The 21595-nt window shown below is 38.8% G+C and overlaps 2 protein-coding genes across 2 annotated transcripts in view; both read right to left on the bottom strand.

The window, feature by feature from the left end:
* Positions 1 to 10594, bottom strand: part of LOC103399994 (neuroligin-1-like) — a 175252-nt gene extending 164658 nt beyond the window's left edge. Inside the window, exon 1 of the mRNA XM_017031097.2 lies at positions 9563 to 10594. The gene's annotated coding sequence lies outside the window, so the exon portion shown is untranslated. The remainder of the gene's footprint in view (positions 1 to 9562) is intronic.
* Positions 10595 to 11534: 940 nt separating this feature from the next.
* The window catches only part of ect2 (epithelial cell transforming 2), a 31931-nt gene continuing 21870 nt past the window's right edge, over positions 11535 to 21595 (bottom strand). The window contains exons 19-23 of the mRNA XM_025053727.1: positions 20998 to 21152; positions 18318 to 18425; positions 16891 to 17025; positions 14971 to 15492; positions 11535 to 12654 (exon numbers count right to left, since the gene is read on the bottom strand). Of these exons, the coding sequence (XP_024909495.1) occupies positions 12565 to 12654; positions 14971 to 15492; positions 16891 to 17025; positions 18318 to 18425; positions 20998 to 21152 (1010 nt within the window). The 3' untranslated portion in view covers positions 11535 to 12564. The remainder of the gene's footprint in view (positions 12655 to 14970; positions 15493 to 16890; positions 17026 to 18317; positions 18426 to 20997; positions 21153 to 21595) is intronic.

Here is a 21595-nt window from a genome sequence, read left to right as displayed (position 1 = left end):
TTCTTGATCCGGCTCATTTTTTTTTTTAAACAAAAAGGTGGTTCCGTTCTTATCCAGAAGTTGGCTTCTGCTCTTTCAGCTAATGGACTATTACTCACTTACTATGGGCTGAATAAACGTGAAATACATTAACTATATTTGGCCCACATTAACAACAGCACATTTTGTCCCTGTGGACTGTAAACAACGGCCCAATAAAAACCTCATGATGGGAAAAAACAGATAAAAAAAACATATTCATATATGTGGGAAGAGCATAATAGGTTTACAGCCATTACAGAAAAAAACCAAACTACATCACATACTGAGAGATGAGGACGCAGAATGAGGAAAAGGGGGGGGTGGAAAATTCATAATTCATAATAAGCAGAAAAAAAGGAAAGGGGCGAGATCCAGAGATGACTCATAACACAATCTACATCTTAAAAAATAGTTCATGCTCACATGGAGAAGAGGCAGTGGTCTGCTATGAGGGATATACCACACAACACTGATTGAAAAGATGCTGCAGAATTTTAAGGCTAAATTGCGCAACCGACAGCAGAAACAACCACAGATCATTTTCCTCACTGATCGCTTCTCTGAAGAGTCAGACACTTTTAATGTGGCAGCATCACCGATATGGATGATCGAACTCTGAAGATGGCAGACTCGATTGTGTTTTCCGGTGGGAACCATGGATTTTTTGGAAGTAGATTTGCCAAATATCACATCCAGTCAATTGGAATTAAAATGAAAACAATTCAACCTTTAGGTAAGCTTTTTATTATGACACCCGGCCACTGAGTTGCTGTTGTTGTTATCGTTTTGGCATCTTGTTTTATAGCATTAATACTAAAGGCTCAGGTTCAGCCTTAAATTTAAGATTTATTAAAGGGTAAAGTTTTCGATCAAGTCTTGAATGTAGAGCGGTTACCTCTAAAACCAATAGTGTTCGCTGGTTCCCCAGGCCTGGTTTTATAATCTTACAAACAAACCTATAAACAAGTAGGTCTGCGGTTAGAGATCCTAGTGATCTGATTGGTTGGTAGGAAAACTATCTATTCATCAATAAAGGTACACATGTCAGATTCTTATCAAGTACCATAATATTGTGTTAAAATCTCTCGGTCCTCCCCAGTTAGAAAGAAGCCAGGGAAAATTCAGAAATATATAACGAATTTCAAGGTATCTCATTTGATTTTTGCAAATATGTAACCAAAGACATGTTTACTTGCTTTCAACTACACATCTGGGAAGTAAATTCTTAATGACAGAACCATAAAAAGAATCATAACTTTTGAACTCAAGGGGTTCTTCTACAGTTAATACAATTGTTAAACATTTTTTAATACACAAAAAAGCAAGAACATTTCTGCCAACATTTTCCAGTCAATACTCACAAGCATCACGTTGACAGGAAAAACAAATCAAGGTATTTATTTAGAGCTGGATGATGGACGTGTCTTATTTTTTCGCACAACATCTGTCAACAAATCATAGTTTGGATGATGGGCCGATTTTTTCCCACCATAAGTCTGAACTCACATAGTGTACCTAAGTAGCTATGCTAACACTGGTAACATCATAATCTAGGACATAAAAACATCAGAAGACCTCCCCTAAAAAAACCCAACACAAACGAAAGAAAGCGAATGTAGCCCAATCCAATGTATGGCGTACAACTGGGAAATGTAAACAAAGCTATCATCGGCGTATAGCACCACGATCCTAGTGATCTGATTGGTTGGTAGGGCGTTATTTAATATGACAGGGCCTGGTCGTTAAGGTCCTTTATACTGTATATGAGTAGGATAGATATGATACGACCTAAAGAGAGAAGCTACAACGTGGCCTCTCGTTCTAGTTCCTGATATTAAATTTTTTTGTCATCTTAAGGCTTTTACCACACTTGTTTTAAAGCCCTGATAATACAAAAAAAAAAAAAAAAAAACTCTAGCAGTCAACGCTAGAAATAATAAAGTAAGAATGATTTGTAAATAAACGGTTTTTGTAGATTTTACTAAAAGTAAACATTAAAACATCACAGACGCGCATTGACTGATACCGCCTCTTTAATAATTTGGTATTAAGGGTTAAGGATTGTGCTAGTCTAGCCAATAGTAAGTGGTACAACAGGTATCACATATAACATAACAGGGGACACCTGACTTGAGTATAAACGGGCTAAGAATTACTTCGTTTGAGAAAGAGATGAACTCAAGTTATCTAAAAAAGAAACAGGTAACGATGCTGTGTATCAACAACAACGTATTTGTCCTAGTTCTCGTGCGAACTGGTATGCATGTTTTAACGCCGTATATTGGAATAATGGAGCAAGACTTTCTTAATAAAAAATAATGAAAAAAGGACCTCCTTAAGGAGAAATCCCCGTACTGATATATTGTTATATTTTACCATTCCACTTTATCTGATTCCCCTTCTTCAGTCCTCCGTTGACACCAAAGCAGACAAATAACAATGAATGAACTCTAACAATGAATGTTTTTGTAGTGCAAATTCTTCTCTTACATGAAAGCTTTTAAGCAATGCCAATCAATGTTGAACAGTAATGTCTGTAAGATGAAGGTCAGAAATTCCAGGACTGAGACTTTCCCATGGAATCCAACCCTTCTGGGAGACAGGGTGCACATCAAACACTTCACTTGCATTCTGCTAAAAACTGACCGCTGAGTGTCCTACACCCGCCCCTGAGTGTCTCTGTGTGTGTGTGCGTGTGTTAGTATATGCACTAATCAATGCATTTCCAGGTCGAGATGCTGAGTAAACAGTGGGTGGAAGAGTCTGTGTTTGAACACAACTTGTCACTCACTCCAGCGGAATCATAGATTGAGCAGCGTGTCACTGGCAACTCGGAGGGAAGGTTGTTCTTCGGGGACAGCCACTCTCACCTCTGTGTCAACAACAACAGTGAGCTAAAAATGGAAACCTTTCTCCAGTTTTCTTTTGTGTATTAGAGCCAGATTAAAGTATATATAAAGTCAGGTCATTTATGAAAATAAAGCTGAAACACTATGAGGAAAAAAAGGCGCAAGGTTTCGAGGAAAAAAGTCAGAATTTTATGAGGAAAAAAGTTTAAGCGTTACGAGAACAAGGTGATTTTTTAATGAGAATAGAATTGTAATGTTAAATGCATAAATAAGGACTTTTTTTGGAGCGACTGAAGTTTATTTCGAATATGAAAATGAAAAAAAGAATACATATTGAAGGAACAAAGTACAAACATAGAATGCATATTCGAAAAAGAGTGGGAAGAAGTAAAACTTATGAACTCAAATTCTCATAAATTAACAACATTTTTATAATAAATTTACGACTCCTTCCTCATGAAATTGTGATTTTTTTTTCTCGTAAATGTACGCCTTTTCTGGAAAGTTACGATTTTTTTTTCACCTTTTTTTTAATGTTTCTATTTATCACAAAATAATGACTTCAATCTCGTAATTTCTTTTTTTTGTATTCTCAATGTGGTCCTAATACTCCATCATAGTTTTGTTTTATATTTTACTTTTTTTTTTCTCGACTTCAACAAGGTCATTACCACTTATTTGCTTATTACCAAAGGTAGAACAAACCAAACTTCTATTCTGTTAACAACTCAGGTTATTGTGATATATGGTGTACAGTAGGCTGGTGGATAATATCCCATAGTTCTCATTATCAATCAATATATTAAATGACTACCTCTCCCCCACCTTTTCCCTCCCTCCAATCTCAGAGGTTGCCAAACTTACACAAAGTAGGAATCAGCGGTATGGACGTGCATTCATTTCAATGGTCGGTGAATTAGTGGCATTTTATCGAGTGGCGAGACGTAGTGAGTCGACTGTGTTGGCACTGTTACTGTATTGGCGTCCTAATAAAAGATTAATTGTGCCCATGGTGGTTTTCTAAATGGTAAACACTTATTATAATTCTTTAGGCCTCATGCATAATTAATGCAAAGGTTTAATGGCTGGACCAAGGCTTTCATCTCCTGGGCTGAGAGAAGCTGTGTAAGAACCTGGAGTAAGTTAAAGTACGGTAACTTTACAACTAATTCATCTTCTTTAATGTCACATTATACAGCAGAGCCAATGCAGCCACACAGTATACAGTGGAAGTATATACTATAGAATTCTACAGAAGACAAACGACCAGAAACTGTATAATAGGTAATCCAATAATCGAATGTATCATGTAACATAATATAATATCAAATAATCAATATATAAATAAAAAGAAAATGTCATAACATTTGTATTCATCATCAGCATAAAGAATTTTGAGACCAGTATCAAACTAAATGGAAGAATATTTTTTCAGGAAAAATTGAAGAATTGAACCCGTTCCTTTCTGTTTATTTCAATATACTTAAACATATGTAAATAGGAATCTCAATGCTCACCAAGAAAGTGAACTTAGACAACTCTGGATATTTCATTCCATAAAGGAGAAAGGAGACATGTTAGGAGGCAATAGGAGAAGCGATATAAACTCTAGAGAACAGAAGTGAAGTGAGTCTGTGACTGGCGAAGCTGGAGAGACGGAGAGAAGAAAGGTAATTATTATGTGTGTTCAGGAGGAACATTCATACGTGGATTAAATTCACCTTTCCACTGCACATTCCCGACACAATTTGAAATTGGAAAAAAAAAAAAAAAGAAAAAAAAGAGCAGCCTTCGCTGACTTTGACTTTGCTCAAGCACCATTGGTAGCAATTACAGCGTAGAGTCTTTCTAAGTATGATGCTTACAACCCTGACACGCTGATTTTTGAGGCAGCTTCCCCACTCGCCTTTCGAAAAACCTCTCTGGCTCAATCACGGTGAATTGGTTGCTTCTGCGTGAAGCCATTTTCTCATCTCTCCGCAGGCGTTCATGAGCTTCAGGTCCAGGCTCTGGCTGGCAGAGTTATCCTTATCGTGTCTTAGTGCTAAGGGTCTTTGACCTTTGCCCCAGTCTGAGCTCCAGGTTGTCGAGGATGATCATGTCTGAGGTTTGATTTCCAATCCAAAAAGTTCAATCTTTACGTCATTAGACAACAGACTTTAGTTTTATACCATCCAATCATATTCTTTTGCCTAATTATGTGTACAGTAGTCCCTCGCTATTTCACGGTTCAACTTTTGCGGATTCACGACTTCGCAGCTTTTTGAAAATTACTCTTTGACTGGTAAAAGAAGCCTCGCAAAAATTTCACGGTTCAATGGAAGAGGTGCCCCAAGAAATGGCAGCACCCTCTGAAGAGACGTAAAACCAATCATCGACTGCGCAGTAAAAGTCATCATCACCTTCCTCATCATCATTTTACTGCGCATAAATACGGTGTCACTACTTCGCGGAAATTCAGTTCTCGCGGCAGGCCCCGGAACCTATCTACCGCGATAAACGAGGGACCACCGTATATGTACGTGAATGATGTATTTTTTTCCAGGTCTATTTTTCTTGCATTGCTTTGAACTCCTTTTTTAAACACTCTAAATTTCATTTTCTTTGTGAGCGTTTGTGCCTGTTGGTAATCGAAGCCGACTCTCTTTTAGAAGTGCGTTGATGACAAGAAAACATGTCTAATCAAAGCCAAAGTCAGCAGCATACAAAACTGAACTGCAGCAAAATTGTTTATTGGAGAGGCAGAAACAATCTGGGTTTTGTTTTTTTTTTCTGACTTGTTTGAAGAATTGCTTTTTTCTGCCTTAACAGCAACTTCTCCCATCTAATTTTGAATCATGACAGTATTTTACAATTAATGCAACTTCTCCCATCTAATTTTGAATCAGAAATGACAGTATTTTACAATTAAATAGTTATAGTTCAATGTTATATCATAGGAGTCAATTGTCAGCACGTTTTCGTTTTATTTATTTATAATTTTTTTTTTAGATTTGTTTTCTCCGTCGTAATGTCAGTAAGCTCTGATCTGTTTCCTGCTACAGGGATGATTTAAAAAAAAAAACTGCATAGGTTAGGCAACTAGACGTTTCGCCTCTCATCTAAGAGGCTTCTTCAGTTCTAACTGGTGGAGGGGAGTACAGTAATTAAATACTGTGGCTGTGACAAAAAGATAAAAGATGCTTCAGGTCCCTCCTGTCGGGTGGGCCGTTGGGGTCATGAGGGCAACTGCATAGTTCAGTGTTGAGTGATGCGCACAGTAGTTGAATATGCATACACAGTATATTGGAATACGCCAAGGGCCGAGAGAAATAAGTGTTCTGTAAAATTTGTATCCATTTGAGTGGCTTAGCAAAGAGGCACAGGAACGTGAGAACCTTTAAGGGAACATGCAGGGGCTCTTGTTAAATGAAGGAGTGAAACTGGATTTTATTGGCCGTATGTCTCTGAAGCCTTTAGGTTTATTTGTGCCTTCATTTTTTATCATGAAATCTCAATTGTTACATTTAGGGCATTCTTGTTGTGTTCTTGGAATGAATGGTTTAAAAATGGAACTTCACTCAACTCAACTCAACCAAAACATCCAACACCAACAAAAGTCCTTTTGGAGTTAGGAAAAATAGATTTTCCATTTACGAGAGCACCACTGTATATTCGAATATAAAAAACTAAAGCGGGTCCTTGCGCAATGTAACTTGAGTCTGAACTCACATGATGTAGATAAATGCCTATGTCACTCACCTATGCTAACATAATCTAGGACGTAAAAACATCAGAAGAGCCCGACTTACTGAGATAATGAAAAAGTCCCCAAAGAAACTACACAGCGAATGTAGCACACTCCAGTGTACGACCTACTACCTGGGAAAATGTAGCACACTCCAGTGTACGACGTACTACCTGGGAAAGGAAACAAAGCCGTCTTCCACGTATTTCTGCCGCGTGGCGATGCATTCATAATCTCCACTCACCTACTAGTTCCCGTGTGAAATCCATAACCGCAAAACACCGGAGGTCAAGGACGTCATATAACCGAGGAACTGCTATAGTGGCATGGTTTTCTTCAAGGAATATTAAGTGTAAAATGTACAGTTTGTGTGGTGGACATGGGGCTATTAATATTGGACAACACACAGAATATGCCTTTACACTTACACTATACATTTTACTCATGGAATAATGAAAATATTTTGAGGCAACTAATCAAAAAATGTCACCCTTAAAACGATGACACTTGACAACAATGTTCTAAATTTCTCCAGGTATTGCATTCAAATTAGGATGTAAGGCACTGGGTGACTTTTTTTGTTGTTAATTTGTTTTTTCACACAAACAAGGGAATAAGAAACAAACTGAGTGCCATATAACAAAGTACGAAATGTCTAACTTTATTCTTGATCTTAATTTGAAGATTTAGATGACAACTTAATTCCATCAAGCCATACCATATTTAGTCTTGACTGCCAGATTTAAATGGAACGTACTGTGTATTTAAGCAAGCAGAAAAGTTAGCACGCAAAGGGAAAATCATGTCGACAGCAAAACTAACAGGAGTGAAACGTATAGTAAATATTAGCATTGTATATTTTTCATACGTAGCTCTATGGATACTAAAAGTCACCTTGTGTGCCAGATGAAGCTTTACATAAAAAAAACATTCCTAAACCACTGAAAGCTCATTATGCTGCTTTTTGTAGGTTTAGATAAGTCATTATGTTCTACTTTAAGGACACCACACATTGGATGAGGCTAAGCTCTGCCTCTGCACCAAGCCCCCGGGCTTCGTAATGCCTACGGGTGTTCTAACAGACAGATAAGCTTGGTAGATTTAGGTCCCCACGTCTGCAGTGGTCTACTGTGGTTAGTTCAGGACCAGTTCTGGCTGCTCTCTGACAGCAAAGGAAAGTGTGGCTTCCTTAAAAGCAATTTTCTTCTCAGACATTCCTGAAAGGGCAGAGCTCATTAAACCCTCTTCAAAGATCAGCTATCATTGGCTTTTACTGGGAAACATTTGGACCATTTCACTGTAGCAGCTAAATTCTAATTGGATTTAAAAAAAAAGAAAAGGAAAAAAAAAGAAAAAGAAAAGCACTTTCGGGGAAACCACAGTCAAGTGTAAGAGCTGGACTTTGATATGATGATGATTAGGAAGCAGAACTATTTTTTTTTCAGACAGCCCAGTGAAAACATGGAAAATTACTTAAACCTGCAGGGAATCCTGGGTTCGAGTCCCAGAGGAACCACATGCTTGATTAATTAATCGTCCTCCTGTAAGTGTCTGCTAAATGCATAAATGTTAATGTTAAATCTAGAGACAAATTTGCAGTATGTTCTTATTCAATCTCTCACTACATCTCATTGCAGTACAGGAAACAAATGCAAGACTCTGTGGTCCAGGGCTGTCAGAACACCTGCACAGCAACATAGGAAAAACAAAGAAAATAACGCACTGATGAGCATATAGGAAGTGGACATTGAGACAAGTGGCATTGGTGAGATGTTGTAGATACTTGGTTGTTCACCTTAATAAATGAAAAAATGCAGCTCTGTCTCACTGAACTCCTACGTCCCACTGAGCAGGTCCTTCACTTTCAGACGGATACACCCATAGTCTCTAAAGACCACTGATTGCTGTCCCTGCTGACTACAGTGACTTGATTGTTTTTACACATCTGACAGATGTACAAGTAACAGCTCTGATGTAGTCTTTAACTTTACACACAGGATCATAAAAAGACTACTTTTCGTTTTTAAATGTTTTCCAGTTGATTGCGTAAAAAACGTACCGCTGAGTAGAAAGGTTCAAATAAATATCAGGTTTCAAGTTCATTCGCAGTATAATCTGATATTATTAGTGGTACTTGTTCCCGGCACTGTAGCTAAATAATTATCAAAGAAGTCTTTTGTGAAACCACAAAGGAAGTTAAGGGTGAAAGCAAAAGAAAATGTCAATGTCTGTGCCTCACATCCCATCACGTTCTAGAACACTACAATGCTTCATCGGTGATGACTGGTTTGTTACAGAGACAGAATAATGAAAGGGTCCCTGTTGTTAAAAAAAAAAAAGAGAGAGTTGAAGACATTTACCCCACAAAGATGCCGCTTTGATAATCCGCCTCTAATTGTCTCACGTTTTGTCTGAAGGCAAAGACATCTTTGTTTCTCTAATGTCCCTGTGACATTTGTTCTTTCTTAATTTATTCCCAGCTATATTTACTTTCTTTCTACACGTTCCCCTTCCGCTTACCCTTGTGATTACAACTTTTTTCTATGCCCCTTTGGGCTCCTCCTCCTCATCTTTTGATTTAGAAAGAAAATGTATTCAATGATTATAAAACAATGATTCAAGCCAGCAACACAGAAATAATGCAATTAAACGTTACTTTATACAAATGGACAGAGCAGCCTTCTGGTGTCTAAGCAATTCATATTTACTGTAAACAAATTAAACTATAGAGGTGAGTGAAGCACATATTTAATTTTGACCTTCAGTTAAAATTTCTGTTATTTTAGTGTATTGTAACTTTAAATTCTGGTGCTTTAATCAAAGGCTGTCTATCAATTTGATAAATTTGATAAAAATATATATATATATTAGGCCAAAAATTTAGTTATCAAATACTTGAATTTTTTTCTACTTACTCCCATCTTATTTTGTATAAAACAAAAACTTAAAAACATTTGAGTCTTACCTTTACTTATGGGTGAAGTCCATTGTTGTATCGCTCGGTTTTCCCTCACCACGTTTAGTCTCCGTTGTTCAGCCAATTATCTTTCATGTCCGCTGAGGCTTCTTTGCAATTTTTTTTTTTTAGGTCCCAGTATCCCGAGTTTGTCCAGACGTTATTACATTATGAAAATAAAAAGCAAGGAAAGCCGTAAAGGCAGTTTCTTTCAGGACAGCCACACAGCCAGTGTTTTTGTTTGTACCGGTATGTTTAAAAATAACGTCACTTCTGTCCCGTAGTTTGACGCAAACAATTTAACTCCGGCGTGGGTCTTCCATCCCTTATCATCTTCGGTTTGGACCGGAAGTCCAGTTTTGAGAAATATTTCCGTCTTGAAATACAATTCATAGTGATTTTGATCCGCAGGTGCATAGAAAACGCCGTTCTTTACCTACTACTGGCTCTAGCTCGGCGTCGACTTTCAGTTCACGTACGAGCCGTTGAGGTGAGGCAGAAGACTCTTTGCCTCCATTGCTGACTTTTCTCTGCACTTTATTGGCTGGAACAGAAACGTGACCCATTCTACATTCTGAGACCTCCCATTTTACAAATTAAGAACTGCATGTTAGTATTATAAGTGCGTGTTTTCAGTAGGTGGAATTAGTAATTTTTTAGAGGGGACAAATGAGGACCAAACAAAAGTGGAAGAAGGTCAGATGGACGACTTGTTATAATGAATAATGAATATACTTTCACTTGACAAATCTGAAAGACTGGAACTGCTGGCTGTTTTTCTGACCCTTCACCCTTTCTGAACGTACTTAGATGGTCAAAGGTTTCTTCTATACACCGACCATGTATCTCCACCACCAAGCTACGGGCAACGGGGTTAGAGACATTGTAGGACTATTATTGCAAGGACTGCATACACCAGCAGTGAGACTCACTGCGAAGTGACACGTGAAAAATTAGATTAATAAACATTACAATAACGGCAATTAATCATAGCTACTACCACCAGATATATTTGGTCAAGACCAGCTGTGAATTGTTTTGGGTTTTTTTCCGCAAAATAATTTTAAGACATCTAAATGATAAATATTCCATCAGCGGGGGTTTTTGTACTAAATATCAGTTTGGATGTTGAACAACTGCTGAGCAAATAGTAAGTCTTTAACCTTTATCCGATTCAAACCACTGAATGAATAAAGGTTAGGTTACAATGCCTTTGTTTTTTTGGGAAGATGCTTCATTTTCTGTCCCGACAAAGAATAGGACTATCAGATAGTGATTTATTAGAGGAAAAGTTCCCTTCCTGTTGGGGGAAATCCAGAAACTTCACAAGCAGCATTTAAGGATTACAAATGAGAACTGAGGAGGACCTTACGTTTTTTTTTTCCAGTACTATGTTAACACATTTTTTTTTGTTTTTTTTTTCCAGTTTTTTTTTCCAGTACTATGTTACATAAGGCAGACTCAAACTGTAGCAGAGTGGAAGCAGTGGAAGTGGAAGCTCCAAGAAAAATCGTTAACTTTAACTGAAGCTGTTTAAGGGATTTTAAAGGGATTGGTTCGATCCAATATTTAGCATCTCTCCAATATTATCTGATCCGATACCTAAGGCCAAATGGTCAATATTATCTGATCCGATACCTAAGGCCAGACACTTCATTTTGCACAACAAACATCGTAAACGGGGACACTAACACTTTAGCAAAGGCGGCCCGCGGCATGCTGGAGGAGAAAAGAAGGTATCGGATTGATATCGGTATCAGCAGATTCTCAAAGTTGCAGTACATATTGTATCAAACCAAGCTAGTTAAAATCTTTTTTTTTTTTTAATTTGCCAGATTAATATCACAAATAAATTAACACAACAATGACAACGTTAATCATCTAAATATATCAAATATATATACTTCAAATTGTTGGAATCACAGACGCACCTATCAAACAATATATCTTTCCAGATAAGTGATTTATTTTTCGACATGACTTTAGTTTAGTTTCCTCCTACAAAAAACGTAGTGATAAAGGACGAATACAGACTTGGGATACCAGCTTAAAATTGAAGGTACAAGTGCATTTAATACAGAGAACAATCAAAGAGCAACAGAAAACTGTAGCTTAAAGACGACGGCGGTTAGTAAAAGAAACCATGATACAAAGTGACAGAAGATAATATCCATAAATAATAAAAGGGAAATTGAAAGGTATACGACAACGTATTGATCAGGAATAAATAGGTTCAGCTGTGCAGCGTTCCTCCTTCATCACAGACGGACAAGACGTTAAAAACTTCTTCACACAGTGGACAGTAAAAAGGAAACAAAGTTAAGCAAAAGTTTTGAAAGGTATAAAAAAAAAAAAAAAAAAGTCAGACATAGAGCTAAAGATAAAAACTTTTTATATAAGATTATTACAATAAGTCTACCTCCTTTCACAATATATAAATGTTAATGTAGTTTTCTTAGGTAGCTTAAAGAGCTACCAGATGTCGGTTTGAAGCAGGACAGACGAGTGCTAGTTACCTCTGTTATCAGCACGGGAAGAAACATTGACATTTTAATATTACTGTAACTTGACAAAGCTCAACGAAAAGACGAACCCACAGGCATCACGGGAACGCTCCAATGAAGAATTCGATGTGTTGTTTGCTGGTTTTTAAAGTCAGTTTTAAACTTAAACTAAAAAAAACAAGGTTAGTGTGATATCCTTCAAAAAAAAGAAAAACAAGGCCATGGCCTTCAGTAAAACTGGTGACTGATAATAGTCCACATTGACCCAGGCTGATCAACAACTGCCCCACCGGTAACCTGATCTGGAAAAAAAAACATCTGATACTGCCTTGCATCAGACTGGTGTCCACAAATCTAGGACCAGTTCTTCATCTTCAGGTTCGGTGAGTAGAATGAATGCATGGAGAATGGCAGACCTGAGAGGAGTTCACCTTGTGCTGATGTGCGTTGCGCATTTCCGTTGCGACAGTGAGGATGGCCGACCATCACGGGTCACGTAACAGCGTCTCATATGAGGTGAGTGCTCGAACGGCTGAATGTGTGGTACTTCTTCTCAAACATGGTGGGCAGGTGAACCATGGAGGGTGAGTAATGGGACTGTGAAGAGTGGAGAGAAAAGAACAAGTGAGAGCGGGATAAAGCACAGAAGCGATTTAAAGGAAATAAAATAAAAAAAAAAGGGTTATTATTGCGGTATTCTGTGACTATTGTGCAACACCATGTGCCCAAATGTGTGTTTCTATATTACTGCTTTATTCAAAAAATATTCCATCCTGTGATTTGAAACATTAAAAAAAAATCAATATTAAATATTGCACATAAATAGCTTTAAAGAAAACTTGAGATTTATAACGTCTAGGCCAGGCTAGGTTAATCCAACTACACTCATTTCTTGTTCTTTTAGCCTTCAAGTGGCAGCTGCACATCCTAAGAGTCACAATACTGCCACCTAGTGTGTCTACAAATATAGAAAATAATTACAGAAATGAATAATAATAACAAGTCTGCAGGGATTAAGCTGCATATAATTCCCTTTTTAAAGATTCTAAATATGTGATTTTAGGTTAAGCGTAGCCAGACTGCTGCTGGATTGCCTGAACAGTTTTTTCAGATTAGCATAAAGACTTTGCTTACTTGCTATTTAAAGCATCTGTCTCTCTGCTACATTATTTAATTTCGACAAATGCTTAAAAAAAAATTTAAAAAATGATTGGAGCGTTCTATAGCCAACTTAACTCAACAATCCTGAGGACAACATCGATTTAACGACGAGGTCCTACACAGGCACGTGTAAGGAGAGCTCAGTGGTACGGGCTGCCTGCAAAAAGCCAGTGCACCTGAACTATTAATCCAAACCAAACAGCAGCAGCCGGGAAGCTAAACATGTAATCAGTCCTGTGTGGTTTGCACCAGACAAGGATCTGCTGAGCTGCTTTATACGTGAACAGGTGCAAAATAAAATAAAAAGGGAGGTTTTTAGTATATGATGTTAAACTGTCCTCTCTTAAAGCAGCTCGCCAGTCACACGGGTTAATGGATTATCATTATAACTAAGAGCAGAGAAGTTTTAAATAAATGAAATAAAAAAAAAAAAAAGCCTTGCAGCTCTGTGGAAAAACTAACATTTTGTTCCTCAGCCGTTCAACGCAGTCTACACCTGTAGACCAAACCTGGGCCCAAGGACTTCTCTGAGATGAATGAATGGAAGTGCTTGGAATGCAGTACAGGCTTTCCCCCTACGAACCAGCCACTGGCAGGTTTCACTCAACAGATGTGCGCTTTGTTTACACTTTACGAAGACACCTTCCGTCATTCATTTTCATCAGAAATCATTTGTCACAGCTGAGTATCTCTCCGACAGGTGGGGAGCGGTTGAACGGCTGAGGAGGATGTTGTTAAAAGTGAGAACAGCAGATGTGTCGGAGGAGGAATTGGCCCGGCTCCAGAATCACACAACACTTTAACTCTCATGAGCCATTCTTTTTTTTTTTTCTTCTTCTTCTTTTTTGTTGTGTGTGAACAAGACAGCGCAGTGTTCAAAATAAGTACTGGGAATTTTTGATTTCTTGGTTTCTTGATTGTTTTCATCTCACAGTTATCCCGGCAGTTATTATGAGGCTGGCCATTTCTAAAGATTATTATTATTGCTGATTTTTTTTTCAATGTTCATTTCATTTGACTGACCAATAGTCAGTCATTTTTAATTACCACTTTGAATAGAATATATGTCGGTTTTATCTACTCATGTACTAGTACTGCTAATACTAATCATATACTACTACTAATGCACTACTACAACACGTGCTGTTAATGAATCATCTCTGCGTTTCACCACAACCTGGAACGAGATGTACTGACACGAGACTAGAACTAACTTCAAAATGTGATGAAGGAGATAAAGAAATTTGGATCAGTTATTTTGGGTTGGTGATACACCAACAACAGAACAGACAGAAGGATCATGTGAATGTCAACAAAACACTACAACACGTCAAGTTGTAATGAGCCACAATAACCAAAGTCAGTAGTTAGAAAACCAGTGACACCACTTTTCACACAGTATCCACCGAGTGACCTGTCCACCTGTTACAGACCCGAGTGAGTTTCCAAATCAACCTCTAAAAATCTCTGCTGGTCATTTTGTTCGAATCTCCTCAGTAAACACGGAGACATTTAAAAAAAAATTTTTTTTTTTCACTAAATGTTTCCAATACTAATTACTGATCTTTTACTGACACAGAGACTCAGTTTTAGAAAAGTTAATTTGGAAGCAAAAAAAAAACACCAGTGGTTTAAGGATGTTACCAGTATCAAGTGCGACAGAGAGTTAGGAAGTGTACACCTGTTCGGCACTACACAACAACAAAAAGTGTGCTCACATAAGGCTCCGGGTCTGACTTTAGTTCTGGTTTACAGCAGAGTCTCCTTGCGTTGAGTGGTCAGGAGGGCCTTGGTTTGGTCCAGAGGGACTTGTGAGTCCCTGAACGGCTCAGATATGTACTTGCTTTTGCTATTAGCAGGCTGAGGAGCCAGAGACCTGTGCTGGACACCAATGGGAGGCACGGGTCGGGACACGTATTGACTAGACTTTGGCTGAGTGCTTTTGGGGCTGTGGCCAGCAGGAACACTAGTCACAGTGGCTAGGGTTGACGTGTTGGACTGACGGGTGGTGTGAGAATTGGCCTGGTCTTGTCGGGTCGGTGCCGATGTATAAGAGATCGGTTTGGGTTTGTAGGCACCGGGACTCGGGCACAAATTAGGGGCAGGAGAGGGAACAGGGCTGTTGGGAGGATTCGGGGCGGGGCTGCAGGGGGTGCGGAGAGAGACGGGAACTCGGGTTCTGACGGGGGGGTGGTCTAGAGAGTTCGAGCGCTGAACCATCACACTGCTCTTTGTGGAATCATTTAAACTGAACGTAGAGGCAGAGCGAGGCATCTAGAGGGAAGGAAGACACATTAGGAACGCATTTACATATGGTAAACACAAACTGAGAATAAAGTGAGGATGTTCTCTGCAGCTTCTGAGAGAACAGAGGGAGATGGGGGAAAAGGCGAGAGCTGGAACTTCAGGGGGGAAAAAAGACGAGTGGTTAAAGAAATGGTTCAGAGATTAGGAAAATAAATGAAGATGGCAAAAATAGCTTCATTTGAGTTGAACTTAGTTGAATTCACCATGTATATTTACATAGTCCTGGAATGAAGTAAATACAGAATGGCTTTAAATATAATTAAAACACTCATTTTTAATATTAAATTAATAATAATAAGAAATATAATATTTCTTGAAGACCCACTTCATACAGTGAAATTGATTTATTTTATTATTCACTCTAGACAGTTTACCTTTTAAGGCGACCACACTTAGTGACTGTATGTTCAAATCAAACATCTAATACTCCTAAAATACTCGTATGTAAAGGGAAAAAAAAAACACGTAAGCGTGTATCAAATACTTACTGACCTCACTACTTTATATACTGCGGAGTTAAAACCCTGTTTTGTTTGGAATGTCACCGGTGCATCTGCTGAGACGACACACTGCGACCAATTTGACTCTAGTCTCGGTTGTCAATCACAATGTGCCGTGTTCTGCTTCTACATCGTCAATAACTAATTAAAAGCCAACCTTTTCTAATTAACCACGGATCATTCTGAGCAACTTTAGGAATAATTGGATTGAACGTATGTGTATCTGTGTATGTTACTATAATATTTGATAAAAAAAAACAAAAAATAGTCCATCCACAATATATTTTCACCTCTCCTCGTCCCTATATTCCAGGGGTGTCAAACATAAGGCCAGCGGGCCAAAACCAACCCGCTAGGGTGTTCAATCTGGCCCACTTGATGAATTTTGAAAGTGAAAATAACGCACAGTTAATGTTCGTGGTGGTTCGACAAATTATATTGAATAAAAATATATTTTCTAATATACTATGCTATAGTATATAGTATGCTACTGCTATAGTGGAGTTAACTAAAACAAGACAGCCATAACAGTTGCTATGAATGAATCCAAACTGGATGGAATTAAATTTTCCAAGATATTTAAGAAAATAAACATTTTTCTAATGTGTTAAAAGAAAGCTCTAAAATTCGAGCTACCAAACTTAATGGTTAAATCAATAAGCAAACGGACATTTTTATTGGCAGTAGGTCGTATTAACGGCAAGACACTGATGAAGACGAGGAACTTAAGAGTACGTCATATTCTTTTTCCTGACTGTCACCAAGTAACGAGAAAAAAAAAAGTATAAAATGACCCGTGGGACGTGATGATGGAGACAGAGATGAAACACCACGAGTAAAAGATTATTGAAGTCGCCATACTTACAGCTAACGTGGAGGAACTGTTGGTGCGGTTCTCGTGCCTCAGTGTCTGAGATTTTTCATCTGGCGTACTGTTGGCCTTGACCGCCCGCTGAATTGCACGTTTTGGGGTCTTTGTAAAGGAAAATGCCCGGGTCACCTAGAAAACAAAGTATTATTTTTTTAGATTTACAACAACAGCGCCGCTTCATAATCAATAACGGCCGCATGATATATTAAATACTGGGAATACTGGAGGAGGAAGAGGAATGTGACTTTCAATCAAAAATGTGCCTCGGAGCTGATGTATTGTATGAGAGTGTCAGGAGTGGCAGAGAAGTATGTGAGGAACAAGAGAATACACGAGTGTAAACAAGAGGGAATCAAGTGGAAAGACAAAGCGATATAGGATGAAACTACTACATTGTTCATATTGATATATGTAATCCTACCCTAAAATTATATTTATAAAGCCAGCCCGTTACTGGCTGTTTTTCTTTCAGTCTCTAAATTCTACTCCACCCGTCTGACTGAGGGACAGCGCAGCAAACGCTGGGGAAGACTCTACTGATTTACAGAAGCAAGAACACTTAACTTAATGCAGCTTCTTTATTTGGTGGTGTTTTGGGGTTTACAGTGTCAGATGAGGAACTCAAACTTTGCATCTTTCACTGCCTCATGCTTTAAATTTAAAAGAAACCACAGAACTCATTTACACATGCTCTGACTTATTGACAAGACTATGTAAAAAAAAACGGGGACAGTGGTATATGATTTTTGGACCATATCGCCCAGGACAAAGTGAGGTCCAGAAAGGGAGGGCAGAAAGGTTGGTTAAGGTGGATTGGACCATATCGCCCAGGACAAAGTGACAGTGCAAAAGAGGTCCAGAAAGGGATCGGGGTGATTTGTGACAGAAGAATAGCAGTAAACTTGAAAGGGGAAGACTTTAAAAGACAGTAGTGAGACCTGCTATGATGTATGGTTTAGAGACAGTGGCTCTGGCTAACAGACAAAAGACTTGGATGAGTTGGATGAGGCAGAGCTGAAGATGCTGAGATTTGGACAGGATTAGAAATAAGTAGATCAGAGGGAGAGTTGAGGTGGAGCGGCTTGGAGATAAAGTTAGAAAGGTGAGGTTGACATGGTTTGGACATTTGATGAGCTAGCTAGATGCCTCTCTGTGAGGCAAAATTTAAAGAGAAGAGTCATGGATGTCGTCAAGGACAACATGGAGATGGTTGGTACAACAGTAGAGGAGCAAGGAGAAGAGGTAAAACGGAGACGTTCCACGACCCCTAAAGGGAAGAGACGAAAGAAGACTGGGAATATCTTGTAACATGCAAGGTTAAAATAAACCGAGAAGGTGATCTCTCTGCTGGTGTATCATTTCCCTCAATCGTCAACAAGGTGGTGCAATCCATCACTTGATTGTTTATTTATTTATTTTACCTTTTTGGAGGTTTTCTTGATGGCCCTCGAGGCTTTGCTCAGGGTGCTGTCCATGTCCTTGGTGCTGACCTGGAGTGAGTCTGGGTCTGTGCACTGAATCATGTCCTCCTGATTACATAGCAGACATAGGCATAGCATGATAATTTGGTAGGATGTTTAACCGACATGGTCAATAACTGCACTGTAAAAATATTACAGAGTGTTTTCTTGTTAAATCAGCTGCAGGAAGGGTGAGTCTTTCTCCCCCCCCCCTCCCTCACTCGTTCTGCAGTTCCTTTCAGAAAGCACAGCTATGTCTCGTTTGTATTCATACTGCAGCACTGACCTACTGAAAACAGCACTGAGGATGCAGCTGTGAGAGCAGCAGACCAGAGGTTGATGATGCCCCCTGCTGCTTTTTCAGCTAACAACCCTTCATAGCTTTTAATTAAGTACATAACCAATATGCTTTATTGACTCATAGGTCAGGATTTTTGTTAGTTCCTGTGATTAGAGAAAATATAAAATTAATTTAAAATAGCATCTCACGGCATCAAAGGTGACACGTCCGCAGCTCGAGATCTGCTTGATTCACGGTTTTAAGACCTGACTTACAAGCTCCTTGAACATAAGCTGCTACTCAAGTTTCCCCTCCCAAGGTCAGCCAGGAAAGGTTGTGGACAAAGTGTCACCAGACGCATGTTTTACAGCGCCCGCATCGCCACGCTTGTCGTTTACCGGGGCCGCTAAACTCGAACTCCACTCCCTCTCTCCACTCTGCAAGAGGGATGGGGTCCCCTTTCACCGGCAACACAAATCGAATTGGAGTTGCCCCCTTCTTTCAAAGACTCTCCCCTGCACCACGAGTGCTGCCTTGTCTTTATATCAGAAAAAAATATTTATATTGAAACTGTGTTCTCATCAGTGAATCATTGTTCTCCACTGAATAAGGACTAATGTTGTTTATAAAATAGATGTAAAATGACTTTGTCATTAAGATTTTTATCTGACTTGTTGCATGTAGTGGACATAGGTATTCAATGTCTTTGAAATGTGAAACCCAAATGCACTTAGCTGTAATAATGGGAGTAGCTGATTAGAAAACAGAGCGACTTATTTTGGTTAGAAATCACACCTGTAATGTATATATGGGCTTATGTTTGGCATTCTTACTTTCTTTGCTCAGTTTATGCTGTGTTTATTTTTTTATTTTTTATCTTGGATCACTCCTGTGTGCAGAGTAATTTTTGTTGTGAGGTTATCGCTGTGTTTTACATGACATGCATGTACAAAATGAATGTTCTTGTTTCATTTGTGCAAATGAGAACCTTGAATGGACTGGATTTCTTTGCCTCACTGCGCTTTGAAGGTTTTCTTTCCCCCCCCCCCCTCCCTCACTCGTTCTGCAGTTCCTTTCAGAAAGCACAGCTATGTCTCGTTTGTATTCATACTGCAGCACTGACCTACTGAAAACAGCACTGAGGATGCAGCTGTGAGAGCAGCAGACCAGAGGTTGATGATGCCCCCTGCTGCTTTTTCAGCTAACAACCCTTCATAGCTTTTAATTAAGTACATAACCAATATGCTTTATTGACTCATAGGTCAGGATTTTTGTTAGTTCCTGTGATTAGAGAAAATATAAAATTAATTTAAAATAGCATCTCACGGCATCAAAGGTGACACGTCCGCAGCTCGAGATCTGCTTGATTCACGGTTTTAAGACCTGACTTACAAGCTCCTTGAACATAAGCTGCTACTCAAGTTTCCCCTCCCAAGGTCAGCCAGGAAAGGTTGTGGACAAAGTGTCACCAGACGCATGTTTTACAGCGCCCGCATCGCCACGCTTGTCGTTTACCGGGGCCGCTAAACTCGAACTCCACTCCCTCTCTCCACTCTGCAAGAGGGATGGGGTCCCCTTTCACCGGCAACACAAATCGAATTGGAGTTGCCCCCTTCTTTCAAAGACTCTCCCCTGCACCACGAGTGCTGCCTTGTCTTTATATCAGAAAAAAATATTTATATTGAAACTGTGTTCTCATCAGTGAATCATTGTTCTCCACTGAATAAGGACTAATGTTGTTTATAAAATAGATGTAAAATGACTTTGTCATTAAGATTTTTATCTGACTTGTTGCATGTAGTGGACATAGGTATTCAATGTCTTTGAAATGTGAAACCCAAATGCACTTAGCTGTAATAATGGGAGTAGCTGATTAGAAAACAGAGCGACTTATTTTGGTTAGAAATCACACCTGTAATGTATATATGGGCTTATGTTTGGCATTCTTACTTTCTTTGCTCAGTTTATGCTGTGTTTATTTTTTTATTTTTTATCTTGGATCACTCCTGTGTGCAGAGTAATTTTTGTTGTGAGGTTATCGCTGTGTTTTACATGACATGCATGTACAAAATGAATGTTCTTGTTTCATTTGTGCAAATGAGAACCTTGAATGGACTGGATTTCTTTGCCTCACTGCGCTTTGAAGGTTTTAATTTAGAACAAGGTTCCTTAAATTTTCAATGCTCTGTGCAGTTTGAAAAAAAAAATGTAATTAACAATGTTAATTTATTTAAAATAAAATTAAGTGAAACGACAACAATCTTTTCCTATAAAAAAAAAAAAAAAAGAGTCACCACAGGTACCTGCTAATCTGCCAGATTAAATCACTAGTGTTGCCTTTGTGTGCGTGTGTCTTCTCACCGCATCAGCCCTGCAGATGGTGTTGGCAACATGGCGGCAAAGTGTTCGCAGCCAGGTGCTTTTAACCGTGTCCTCTCCAGCCAGCTGGAAGCTAAACAACAGGTTCTCTTGTTCAGTCGGAGGGCGAACCACCAAGGCAAATGCATTCACACATTCTGTGGGGAGGAAGTGACAGAGAGTGAGCAGAACAGACAGTCACAGAGCAAAAGCAAGAATGAGAGACATGGTAGATAACAGACAGTAAAAAGAAGAAGAAAAAAAAAAAAACAGGGTGAAAACATTCAGAATGGGAGACCAAGAGAATCAGGAAATGAAGGGGGGGAAAAAAAGAGAAGAATGTGGCAAGGGAAATAAATTCAGCGCTATATCTTGACAAACAACAACATCAAACATTGCTACTATGTGTAACATAAAATAGCATGGACAAAGCACAAAAGAGCTCAGAGTAAGGAACTACCTCCGCTTACTGCAAGACAACTGAACAGAAAAGGGGAAAAACACTATTAGACATAGGGTTGGTTTGATTCAGGCCAAATATATATATTAATAATCAGGTGCTATCCATCTATCTATCTATCTATATATATATATATATATA

This window comes from Cynoglossus semilaevis, chromosome 2 (assembly GCF_000523025.1).
Source record: "Cynoglossus semilaevis isolate Cse_v1.0 chromosome 2, Cse_v1.0, whole genome shotgun sequence".
In the NCBI taxonomy this organism is placed as follows: Eukaryota; Metazoa; Chordata; class Actinopteri; order Pleuronectiformes; family Cynoglossidae; genus Cynoglossus; species Cynoglossus semilaevis.
This window is presented reverse-complemented; position numbering and strand designations above follow the sequence as displayed.